The 12,830-nt window shown below is 38.7% G+C and overlaps 1 protein-coding gene across 3 annotated transcripts in view; it reads right to left on the reverse strand.

Moving 5' to 3' along the window:
• The window catches only part of DCLK1 (doublecortin like kinase 1), a 315,491-nt gene that overhangs the window by 10,099 nt on the left and 292,562 nt on the right, over window positions 1-12,830 (reverse strand). For all 3 annotated transcript variants that reach the window (XM_077806484.1, XM_077806475.1, XM_077806492.1), the window contains one exon: window positions 4,486-4,599. In XM_077806484.1, coding sequence (XP_077662610.1) covers window positions 4,486-4,599 — 114 coding nt within the window. The remainder of the gene's footprint in view (window positions 1-4,485; window positions 4,600-12,830) is intronic.

The raw sequence follows: 12,830 nt of genomic DNA on the forward strand, positions 1-12,830 counted from the left end.
CCATCAATTATGGTAATTCTGTTTTTTTTTTTTTTTTTTAAATGTTAGCCTTGGAGAGCAGGACTTCTCAGGTTCATGAACATTGCACTGTTTGTCATTTCACCTTACATCTCAGGCTTAAAAAGATAATGGTAGAAAGCTGTGATGTAAAATATTCATTAAATTGCAGCAATTAAAGTCAAAATGGAAAATTAACTTAGTATTGTGTTAAAAAAAACGGGTAAAATGTGTGCTTAAAAATATAACTTTAAATTGTACATATTGTTCTAAATTGAGGTTATCATTAGCAGTGGAATGTGCATAGAAAAAGAAAGTGTTTTATTTTGTTTAACCCTTTTACACTGCACTAACATGTATTTGGGATAGCCTTTAACAGAGGATTAGATACAATTTTAGAGGGGGTCAAACTGGAGAGACACTCTGCCCAGTTTAATCTGAATAATTTGATAACTTTCACATTTTGCTCTACAAAAGGAAAGGCCATTGTGTGTTTCCTTAAGACTGTGGCATACTGGTGCAATACTCATGATAGTTACTAATTCTAGATTGAGAAAGGCCGGTTAACATGTCTCTAGGTACCAGTTATTTAAACTGTAGTTAGCATCTAACTTTAAATTTTACTTACACTTTCAATACAGACATAAAGAGAAATATTTAATAATTTATTCTGTTTTCTTAAATCAATGCATGTTTCATCTTATTTAGAATTATTTAAAGGCCACTTCCTGTTCAAAAGATGCGGACCTTGCACCCATACTTCATTTTTCATTGAGTTTCAGTAGATTGATCTACTATTGCCATCTGCTGGCAGCCGATTATACTGCATCTCAAGTACACAAAAGACAAGGTTTTTTACAAATTGAAATTAAAAGTATTGCACTAAAATATTATAACTAACAGGATGCTGTTACAATTGTTTTAGAGGGGATTTATTCTTTGAATTTTAAAATGTTACAACTATCTAAGCAGAAGTCAAACAATATTTTAGTTACCATGGAGACTACAGGCTAAGAAAAACAGGTTATAAATAATAATTATAGAACAACAACAGATAGACATTTAAGTCATTTGTTCTTCCTCAAACTGAGCAAAAATAATAGACTAAAGCTTTTTTCTCTCCTCCACATTTTAAGAAAAGCCCACTGTTAAAATGTCACTTTTAATTTTATTTTATAATCACTAGAATGTATTTTAAATACCTCACTCCGTCCTTCCCCCACCCCATGATAAAGCAGCATCAATTTGGTTTCCACAAATGACAGAGGCTGTCTGCGACAGGCAGAACGCTGCAGACAGAGGAATTGGTTACCATCTCTAGACACATTGGCAGACCATCAGCTGTCAGAACAGCTTTTTTCTTTCTTTATGCTACATGGTTCCCGTGAGCCTCAAGCTGGGATTTACTCCCGTAGCCAAGTCAGGGACCTCACACAACCTTAACATAATGTTATCATTAGTCTTTTCTTCTGTCTTAATAATGCCAAAAAACAAGCACAAAAGTGACAACATACAAGCAAAGCTTTAACATTCCAGACATGAACATAAATTGAACTATGCTCAGTTAATAGAATGTATTGCAATACATCTTTGAATATTAAAGCATTTTTTAAAATTGATTTTTATTTCCTCTTGATTATTCCAGACAGAAAGAGTATAATTACAAACCCATAGGGTACTGACATAGAGTATTGTTGTTGTTTTTTTTTTAAAAAACCTCTTTCAAAACATCTGTTTTTATTTGAGAAATAATTACCAGCTCTCTTCTTTAGTGGCTGGAGACATTATAACTAAGCAGTCAAGTCATTAATTTAAAATATTCAAAGGAAAGAGTGTGACGACATCCTTGGAGAATTCAACAAAAATTCTAGTGCTAAACTTTAAACAGATTATTTAATAAATGCTTGCTATTAAACATGCATTTTACATTTTTTTAGTGAAATGTTAGATTTATATATAAGAAAAATGCAGTCATGGAACTTCAAAATTAAATATTTTGGTCATATCTGCTTTAGGGCTCTAATCCTGCAAATACTTATGCACATGATTAACTTTATGACAGTAGTAAAGTTTAAGAATATGCGTGAGTGTTTGTAGGATTGGAACCTGGATGAACAGATACTACTTTTACTGGGGATTGTAACCAAAGCAAATGTATGCCTCAGCAAAAAGGGTCAGTACAATATATTTGGATATTACTGAAGAAATCAACAGCTTACTAAAAGTGTTTTATACAAATAAATAAAATACACTTCCAGATGACTCTGACCTAATAACATAAACAAACTGGGGTGCAATTCCCCCCCGCCCGGCGGACCTGCACAAATCCTTATTAATTTAAGCTCCACATTAAAGGTTTGATACACAGAGCCCTGTGTGGGACCCCCATACAGTGGTGAATTTTACCCTAAGGGCATATGTATAATAAAGAATATCACTGTGAAGTTGAATTGAGAACTAAATACCGTATTTTAGCTATCCCTTTACATAATTTACAGTATACACATATATCGGCACCATAAACAGATTTTTTTAAAAAGTGCTAAGATTACTTATTGTACATTTTTAGTGCCGAACAATATGTTCCAGCATTTGGGGAGCATATGCTTTGTAAATTATAAATTTGGAACAGCCTTAGTTAATAAGCTTTATATCAATATTATCTGGCATTGTAGAAGTAAAAAAGGAGATTCCCGAAAGTAAAATGTTAATGACAATTCCATGCCAAACTTGTATTACATTAGTTTTTAAATGCAGGCACAGTGGTTAAAGGTTTTGCTTTTGGTTTTATTTATTCTGTTTATTAAGATGGGTGTTATGCATGGTATATAAAAGTTTTTTGATATTTAAATCAGCACTTGCCAGACTGCCTTAAAATTTACACATGCACTACAGATGTGTGTAGTGCCCCAATTTTAGGAAAGTTACTGAAAGATGTTAGTTAATTAAGCCACTTTCTGGATTTTATAACAATATTTTTAAAATACTGCTAGTTTAGAGGCAGAACTCCAGAATTAACCACACCAAGGTGTGGTATCCACTCAGAAGGATGCTCTCTTAAATGTACTTATTTAAATTCTAACACATTACCAAATTCAGTGAGTTTTTTTGCTTTTGTTTTATTTATTTCTATAATGTTTGTCAGTGGAAAGATTCACTTCACCAATGACTTTTTCATTACTAAAATATCAAATTGCTGTCAACAATCCATTTCCAGACCAACTGGGACAAATAAAAATATTTTAAAAATTAAAAGAGGCAAGCGATGGAAGGGGGTAGGGAAAGCATCGTTTCTATCTTTTAAGCTTTGAAAGCCTTGAAAAGAGGACCTGAGCAGTACTTCTTATGGACAAGCGTGCTGGCAGTCCATTTGAAAAAGAACACAGTTTGAACTAGGCTGTTCAGAACACACTCTGTACCCATTGCTCATATGAAATGCAGGTATGTGATGTTTTACTTATGGGAGAGTTACTGTGGTATTATTGCTTGAAAATGAAAATAAAAAATGCTGACTGTATGTTAGCTGATGATTGAAAATCTAAGAAAAGCATGAGGGAAATTTGTTTCCGTGTTGAGGTAGTTTTTATTTAAAAAAAAAAAAAAGTGAGAGAGGCACACCTTGAAATGTTAAATACTTAGTAACTTCTGATAAGTAATCTTATCCATTTTGCTGCACAAACAGTTCACACCTGCAAGCCAGATTGTGCCTGTTGAGCTGAGTTTATTTCATGCTGATTTAACTCACCATTGGAGGGGCCGAGCTGAGGAACATGAAAGTGGAAACAGTATGAGACAGTGTACATGTGCAGTCACACCATCTGCAATTTATGGAAGCTGGGAACAAACACTGAGTAATCTGATATGGGAATGGTTATGTTCAATGTGTCACTGATTGTTTGGTGACTTTATCTGGAGAATTAACATTACCATGAGTAATAAAAAAAAAAAGCTTTAAAACACAGGCCGATGTATTAAAAATAAGTAAAGGATGTGAATGTGGATAAAACAGATAGTTACTGTTTAATGGTACTTGCATAAATAATCTAATAAAATTCTGAATATCTTCTGTGCGTGTGCGTGGGTGTGAGTGAGAGAGAGAGACATACACATGTTCATCTTGGAGGAAAAATACAAATTTGTATACTGTACTGCATGTGCCTATAAAATTTAGCTGGACTTGGTTGAGACAGTCTCACAAGCTCCATTACTTTCAGACAATATCTAGATTGTAACTATAGCATGCAGCACAACCAAATCTCTACCCGATTTAATCGCTGCTTGGAGGGATGCAGCTTGCAAATTGTGTGTAGTGTGGTATGCAATCCTCATGCATAACTGCATCTGAAATGGTTACATTAATTTCAACGACATGGGCAACACTTCACAGTAAGTTGCGAGCCCTTGCTGTCTTTTGCTGTTATCTTCTGAATATAGACTGTTCTGTGGGCACTTTTTAAAATGTTATAGCTGTGTACTTCAGATGCTTACTGTTATGACAGAAACTCCAGCTGCTGTGCTGTTGGGTTTAGGCCCTGTGTTGAAATGCTTTTTTATCTTCCCAGCTACTGAAAGCTGATGCTCATTCTCTGGAAGGCCATCATCCTGCAAAGAAAGAAACAAAAGTTTATAGAGAAAATACAAAATAAGGGAGAACGCTCTTTTTGCAGGATTGTGAGGTGATTGTGGAGGATCCTGCGGATGTAAAAAGTTAAATAAAAAAAAGTTTTTAATGAGATTCGTTTAATTCCATGTCAGCTTTTCTAGGAATCTATCTAAGGTGTTTGCAAGGAAACTTGTTATAATGGAACAGCCCCATTTCTCTTCTCAGCTTTAGCTAATAGCTCTCTTTCAAACTTTTATAAACGTTTGCATTTATTAACTGCCAGCTTATGGTAATTTGTTAGGTCCATAAAATGAATCCAATAAATGAATCTCAGATTGATCCTTTGTTCTGTTAATACATTACAATCAATTAAAAGTGAAGACAACAATACTAGTTAAAAGATCATTAGTGTTAAAAAGATAAGCCCAGTTTCTCTGATATGCAGCAAGGAAAATGTTCTTGTGAGAGAATAAGTGTGCTCCAAGGTCCTCCCTAAAGCCTTATGGAGTTCCAGTTTCAGAGAGATGAGATTTGGCTGAATAAAATGTTATGCTTAACATTTAACCAAGGGGGAAAAGCGCTCAAACTACATGCAGGCTGTCACAGAGTCCGGTCTATACCCCAGCCTGCAATCAGTCTCTCTGGAGTGACCCCTTAGTGGGCCGGGCCCGAAGGACACACACAGTTCCAACAGGGGCAGGCCTGTGGCCTCCAAGACTGGGCCTTCGGCACCAACAATCCCTGTCTGTCTCCATGCCTCTGTGCAGTGAATCCAGCCAAGCCAGAGTCCTGCGGGAGGCTGGTACTGTATCCCTCAGGGCCAATGCTCTCAGGGAGTACTTACAGCGACACAGGCAGCCTTTTCAAAGCAAGGTAACATTTTATTAGTCACCTGGCACACAGAATCTTATAGTGCTTAGGTTAGCACAGAGAGGCAGAAATTACACTACAGTACATGCCAAGCCAGTACCATGATGAGCCAGCCAAGCTGTAATGGACTCCTCCTCTGGCTCCCACCCCCCCATCCCTCTTTTGTCTTCCCAGGTTTGGGCTCCTTAGTCCCTCCAAAAAGGGATGTCCTCCTTCCGGTCACCTGACACCAGGTTCTCCAGCTCAATTCACAAGTCTTGCCTGCTGGGGTGTGCTGCTGTCAGGTGTTGATGTTTCAGAGGTATCTCTTGCTGGATGCTATGTTGATTTGGGTTACATTTGAGACAGCTCTTTAATGAGCCAGCCCCCAGGCAGCCAGGTGACACCCATACCTCCTGCCTCCTGCACTCTTTTAGCAGGTATCAAACTTTTTTTCTTACAATGCGAATTAGAGAGGGAAACAGAGGCACACAGGATTAATAAAAATATTCCAGAAACTTTCCACTCCATCAAAGGGGGGATGCATTTATAAAGTTCACAGGGCTTGATCCAAGCACGACCAGTGGTATTCACTAAATACTAACCTGGGAGGAGACTCCCTATAAAGTCTAGAAGGAGATTCCCCTGACTAATTTCAATGACTCCTGACCCAGCTATGGGATAATGGATAGATGCCTGATTGATGGCTGCTGTTACAATCACTGATTGTGATATTATCACATTTAGCCTATGGCTAAATGAACCAACAACCTACAGGGAGCTCCAGCCTTCCCTCAGGGAGGTCAAGACCTTAATGAGGGCCTACAGTTCTTCCCATGCACTACACAATATCTTCCTATGCAGCGGTGGGGGACACAGGGGTAAAGAAACATGGGCTCCAGCCAGGAAAAAACAGATAATGTTTGAGTCAGTTGTGGCCTTGTCTTCACTAAAAAAAGCATGTTCTTAACTTGAGTTAAAATCCTAGTGAAGACAAGGAAGTTTGTTTTCACACAAGTTAAAGACTGAATTAAAAACACACCTTTTTTAAGGTAGTGAAGACAAGGCCTTTGTAACCGACCCAAAGGGTGGGGCCAGATAGACCACTTTAAGAGCAATGCCAAGAACAGCTACCTTGGCAAAGCCTGCCCACCATCAGATTATGCAGTGTAGCCGAGAACAGTAACCTTGGGTCATATAAAATGACTGGCTGGCAGAACTACTGCTTTGCATCAGAGCCCTGCACAGGACTATATTTTAATTCCGCTCCCACTAATATGGCAGCGGGTCCTGCAGGATCTGCGGGATCCCTGTCCCGCTGCAGGGCTCTACACTAGTCCCATTGAGAGCTCTGCTTTGCATCTCTAGTGATCAACAGTGGAACCAGAGACTTAAACTAAGCATTTTAGCACCAAAAGTACAACACATGGAAGTAACAGATCAAGATCAGAACATAAAATGAGTAAAAAGAAAAGGAGTACTTGTGGCACCTTAGAGACTAACCAATTTATTTGAGCATGAGCTTTCGTGAGCTACAGCTCACTTCATCAGATACATATGTATCTGATGAAGTGAGCTGTAGCTCACGAAAGCTCATGCTCAAATAAATTGGTTAGTCTCTAAGGTGCCACAAGTACTCCTTTTCTTTTTGCGAATACAGACTAACACGGCTGTTACTCTGAAACCTGTCATAAAATGAGTGTTAACATTCATTTTTCTGTCTTTGTAACAATTTCTGAGAGCACTTAGTATGTTACACAGTTGCTGCAGTAAATCATGGGCTTTGTGAGCATATGGGAAGAAGGTTAGTTTGAGTTTGTAGATTGTGGCACTGGTTTTCAAAAATTCCTCACTCACCTCTTAACAAAATGCACTAGCGGGCAGAATATGGTCAAATGCAGAGCTTTAAAAAATATAGAGTTGATTATTGGAGGCCCGGCTCAGTTGTATATGACCCCTAAAATAACCTGCATTCCTCTGACCTGACCTTTTCCAGAAGAAAACCAGTCTATAAAATGAACTCTTTCCTCTTCTTCATTGGAAAAAATCCCCAAAACTTACATCTCATTTTTCAAAGGTCTGAGGCACAAGCATCACCAAGGCCTGATGACTAGTATAATACTTTCTATCAGGGAAACTTACAGCCTTAGCTCCAGAGATAATATTCCAGATCCGCATAACATAAGATATATTTTTTGTGCCAAAACATGCTCAAGAAGAAAAGGAGGACTGGTGGCACCTTAGAGACTAACCCATTTATTTGAGCATGAGCTTTCGCGAGCTACAGCTCACTTCATCGGATGCATGCAGTGGAAACTACAGAAGACATTATATACACACAGAGACCATGAAACAATACCTCCTCCCACCCCACTGTCCTGCTGGTAATAGCTTATCCAAAGTGACCACTCTCCCTACAATGTGCATGATAATCAAGGCGGGAAATTTCCAGCACAAATCCAGGTTTTCTCACCCCCCACCCCCATACACACACAAACTCACTCTCCTGCTGGTAATAGCTCATCCAAAGTGACCACTCTCCCTACAATGTGCATGGTAATCAAGGTGGGCCATTTCCAGCACAAATCCAGGCTCTCTCACCCCCCCACCCCCCGGGGGAACACACAAACACACACACAAACTCACTCTCCTGCTGGCAATAGCTCATCCAAACTGACCACTCTCCAAGTTTAAATCCAAGTTTAACCAGAACGTCTGGGGGAGGGGGGGGAAACAAGGGGAAATAGGCTACCTTGCATAATGACTTAGCCACTCCCAGTCTCTATTTAAGCCTAAATTAATAGTATCCAATTTGCAAATGAATTCCAATTCAGCAGTTTCTCGCTGGAGTCTGGATTTGAAGTTTTTTTGTTGTAAGATAGCGACCTTCATGTCTGTGATTGTGTGACCAGAGAGATTGAAGTGTTCTCCGACTGGTTTATGAATAATTCTTGACATCTGATTTGTGTCCATTTATTCTTTTACGTAGAGACTGTCCAGTTTGACCAATGTAAATGGCAGAGGGGCATTGCTGGCACATGATGGCATATATCACATTGGTGGATGTGCAGGTGAACGAGCCTCTGATAGTGTGGCTGATGTTATTAGGCCCTGTGATGGTGTCCCCTGAATAGATATGTGGGCACAGTTGGCAACGGGCTTTGTTGCAAGGACATGCTCAAGGTGTGGCAAAGTTATAAAATATTAATTAATCTGTCACTGCAACACTTTCTAACTACTATTGCTTCTAGCTGATGTTTACTTTACAAATATACTGGTATTCAGGATCCAAACTGGAATCACGTCATCCAACATTAGAAAATAGCCACACATCTCGGGTGAAACATGGCAGCTGTTTAATATCAAACAGCAATGCTACACCACAGTTTATGGCAGGAAGTGAAGAAGAATATCATACCCACAAGAAACTGCAGGAGGAACTGGATGTAGGCTAAATGCTCCAAATAGGAATTTGGTCAAGACACTGTAAATGTTAACTTCCCAAAGTCAGTCTTCATTAATGAGTGTTCCAGTCTATGCATTAACCACAAGTGGTCTGGACCTTGGTACTGGATCTAATCTATAGTACTAGGGACAAAACAGTCAAGAGTGACTGGTGATTTTGGATATTCATCTTGAAACACCTTAAAGGGGCCTGAGTTTCATAAAACACTGAACACCCGTTTTCTCAAAAATAGGCCCCTTTGTAGTGTCTCAGAAATTGGACACCCAGAAACTGAAGCACCTAAAATCACTTGTCACTCTTGAAGACCTTGATTTAGGATTTACAACGTACTATTTCAATGTGCAATTGTTTACTGTCCTCCCTCTCTAATTTGGATTTTCCAGCAAACACTGATAGTTGCTGCTCAACAGAGTACCTGCTTTGTTTTGTTTTAAAATAAGAAAAAAGAGCCAGAGAGAGGCTGCTGGTGTCATTCCTGTATATAATAATCATCATGAACATTGCTTGCTATTTGCATTGTGCTACACAACAAGACGTGTAAAGATCCAAAAAAAAAAAGAAGAAACTGTGCTAAAAATCTTAAGCAAAGCTCAGGACTGCCAGACTCCTACTGCCCTGAAGCACTCAGATCCATTTCACAAGATGAATCACAAGAGGTTTCCTTTCCAGTGCTAATTGTGCCATAGGAAGAGGTCATTATATAAATAACAGAAGAAAATTAGACCAAATAAAAGCCCTGGAAAAGCCTGTTGACTTTGTTTCCTTTAAGGTTTCCAGTGAGATTTGGGCAGTGCCCTATGGTGTGACCAAAAATATTGCAGCGGCCAAATAAGAAATGTCTTTTTAAATTAACCTCCTTATGAATGCTCAGTTTATTAGTATTATTTACTGATGGTTACTTATTTATTTCACATACAGGCAGCCAGAGCCAGTGTATCTAGGGAAATGTTTTAAAGCTACAGGTTTCCTAATCCTTTTTAGGCTGGCGTGTACAGAAAATAATCCATTTTGGGGTTATCATTATAACAGGGAAAGGGTTTACAAAAAGTAATCCCTTTCACCATTATAACTTATTGAATTACAGTAAGTTAAACATTTTTATTACTCAGAAGTCAAGAACAGGGTATATTTGTACCATAACTTGCCATTGGTGCACTTTGGATTATATAATATTTCCAGTGTTTAAAATGCTAGCTCCCAAGCCTCCAGCCTCTTTTATAATTCCTTAGTTTTGCAATGAATATGAGCAGGCAAAGGAAACAGTAAGAGTCCCAGTAGAGGAAGTATAAAACAGTGGATTTGTTTCTAGCTCTAAGAGTTCTGTATATGAGAGACAAATCCAAATAAACTAAATTGAGGGGGCAGAGAACTGCTGTTGAATTGCATTCAGAATCCAGGATCTCCATCTGTCTCAATGGCAACTAGCCAAAGTCTTTTCAGGTTTTGTTTATTAAATTGAAAACAGCTGGGATATTATTGACATAGTAGCTGTTTTACTGGTCTGATTCTGACCATTACAAGTTTTGTTGTTTCTAAGAGAGTCCAGCTATTTTTATTGTTAAAATTTAAACTGAAACAAGGGTTGTCTCCTATTGAAGCTGTCATACTAAATTCCAGCAATGTCATCAATTTACAAAGTAATCATTTAATAACCAGTCATAAAAAGCTGCACTTGCAAGTGCAACAGTAATTTACAGCTGACAAATACTTTTTTACATAGAACAACTAGGCAGAATGCCAAAATGAAATTTCAAAGAGAAAAAAATGAGACTGATCATGAAAATTATCATGAAAAATTATTTCTATTTTCCAGCCAGCACTACCCACAATTTTAGTGCTATTTCACTGGTCTCAAAACTATAAATAAGTCCAAAATATTATATAGCATTTGGTACTAAGGAGAGGTATTTGAACAGATTTATTAGAAAAGTGAAGTGTTATTCCACATATTATATGGGGGTTTGTATTTACTTTCCTTCTAGAAAGAAGCAGAATATTTTATGAAGATCAGCTAAAATAAAAATTTTCACTTGTAGATCTCCAGTGCTGTTATAAATATGAATAAGCATTATTACCCCAATTTTAAAGATGAAGAAACTGAGGTAGAGAGAAAGTGACTGGTTCAAGGTGATGACAGAGCTAGGAATGGAAAATGTGTCCCCTGACTCTCAGTCCAATGTTCTCTCTCTTGGTTCACACTGCCTCTGTATAAAAACAAGTTTTCCCTTCCGAATTCTCTCTCTTACACACATACTTGGGCCCCAGTTCAGGAAAGCATCCCCATTCAGGACAGCACCTAACCATGTATTTCACTTGAGGTATAAGTCATTTAGTTCAATGGACCTTAAATTGGTGCCTCAAATTCAGCGCATACTTATGTGATAGCCAAACTAGAGGTGGACTTAGGCATGTGCTGAGCTCCAGAAAACTTATCTAGCAAATACTTACATTACTCCAAGAAAAAGGTATTTCTAGCCTGATTAGCTCTGAATGGTGACTAGTATATAGCTGAAGATGATTTACTGACCTCTGAATGTGGAATGCTATAAAGGAACGATTAGGGAGACAAAAATCCCTGTAGAACTAGGACAAAATACTTCCTGTAGTACAAACAGGAGTGCTATATGTTTTCACTGTGATATGCTTGCAGAATATGAACAACAGCATGACTTGCAACACTAAAGTAGTGGTCCCCAAACTTCTCAGGGTCCTGAAGGGTTCGGGGGACACAGACAGAGGTAAGAGGGACGAGACTGGGGGCAGGGCCAGGGCCGGGAGTGGGGCTGTGGCCACGGGCCAAAGCTGGGGGCGGAGCCAGAACCAGGGCTGGGTGCAGAGCTGTGGCTGGGCTGTGGATGGAAGCCAGGGGCTGGGGCCAGGGCAGAGCTGGAACTGGAGGGGGGCTGGATGCTGCTCCCTCCCCTACCCCATGTGGGGGCTGGCTCAGGCCCGCCGTGCTCCTTCCCCCTCCCCCCCGGAACATTCCTCCGCACCCCCTCGGCGGGCATGACCCACAGTTTGGGGACCTCTGCACTAACGGAAGTAATACCTCTGACTTCATACAGCTTGCTGAAACTGTTTACTAAATGCATCAGAGTGTAATTTAACTAAAAGGGTGTGGGGGGGAAGCTTTCAAGTTCCAGATCCTCCAATGATGTTAAATCAACAGAGCTCCATTAAATTCAGTGGAGTTATGCCAATTTACACCATGGAAGAAGCTGGCCATGAGGCAGCAGTTCTGCTTAGTAAGTCACACTTTCTATCTTTACCTTATCCCTCGTCCCACAGCTCCCTCTCAATCCAGAGATAAATAATCTTTCAGTTCTGAACAAAAATTTAAAATTGAGATATAAACATTGTGTGATAAGAATATATCCTTCAAGAAGGAAAGAAAATACCACCACCACCACAATCTTCTGCCTTAAAGTGACCACAAAAATGCTAAATTGTCTCATTATATATTGCACTGGATGTCTATAAGCTTTACATGACAAAGGGGCTGTGCAGTTCAGAAGTATTTACAGTTAAAAACTGCTTCTATCTGAACAGCAGAATGGAGACTATAACTACTTGAGCATGTACTTTGTAGGTACTTTACTATATTCCTTAATTGAAAATGGTGTGTAAACTATTTGGACACTTTTTTATTTTTTTTATATTGTTATTTAATTAGTCTGTATATTTGAATTACAAATATTCCTTTTTGGAACTACACTCCCTTTAAGTGTCAGTGATCTCTTTTTGGATACTAGGGGAAGTACTGAATCACACAAATGTGCTAGGGAGGAATTCCACACTGGAACGTGCAATATGCAAATTAAGATATTTTTTCTTGTACTTATTTTGCTTTTCTGTATCTTCATTTTTAAACTGGAATCTGGATTCTTCTCCCCACTTTTCTTTACATTTTTATCC

Source organism: Eretmochelys imbricata, chromosome 1, assembly GCF_965152235.1.
Source record: "Eretmochelys imbricata isolate rEreImb1 chromosome 1, rEreImb1.hap1, whole genome shotgun sequence".
NCBI lineage: Eukaryota > Metazoa > Chordata > Testudines > Cheloniidae > Eretmochelys > Eretmochelys imbricata.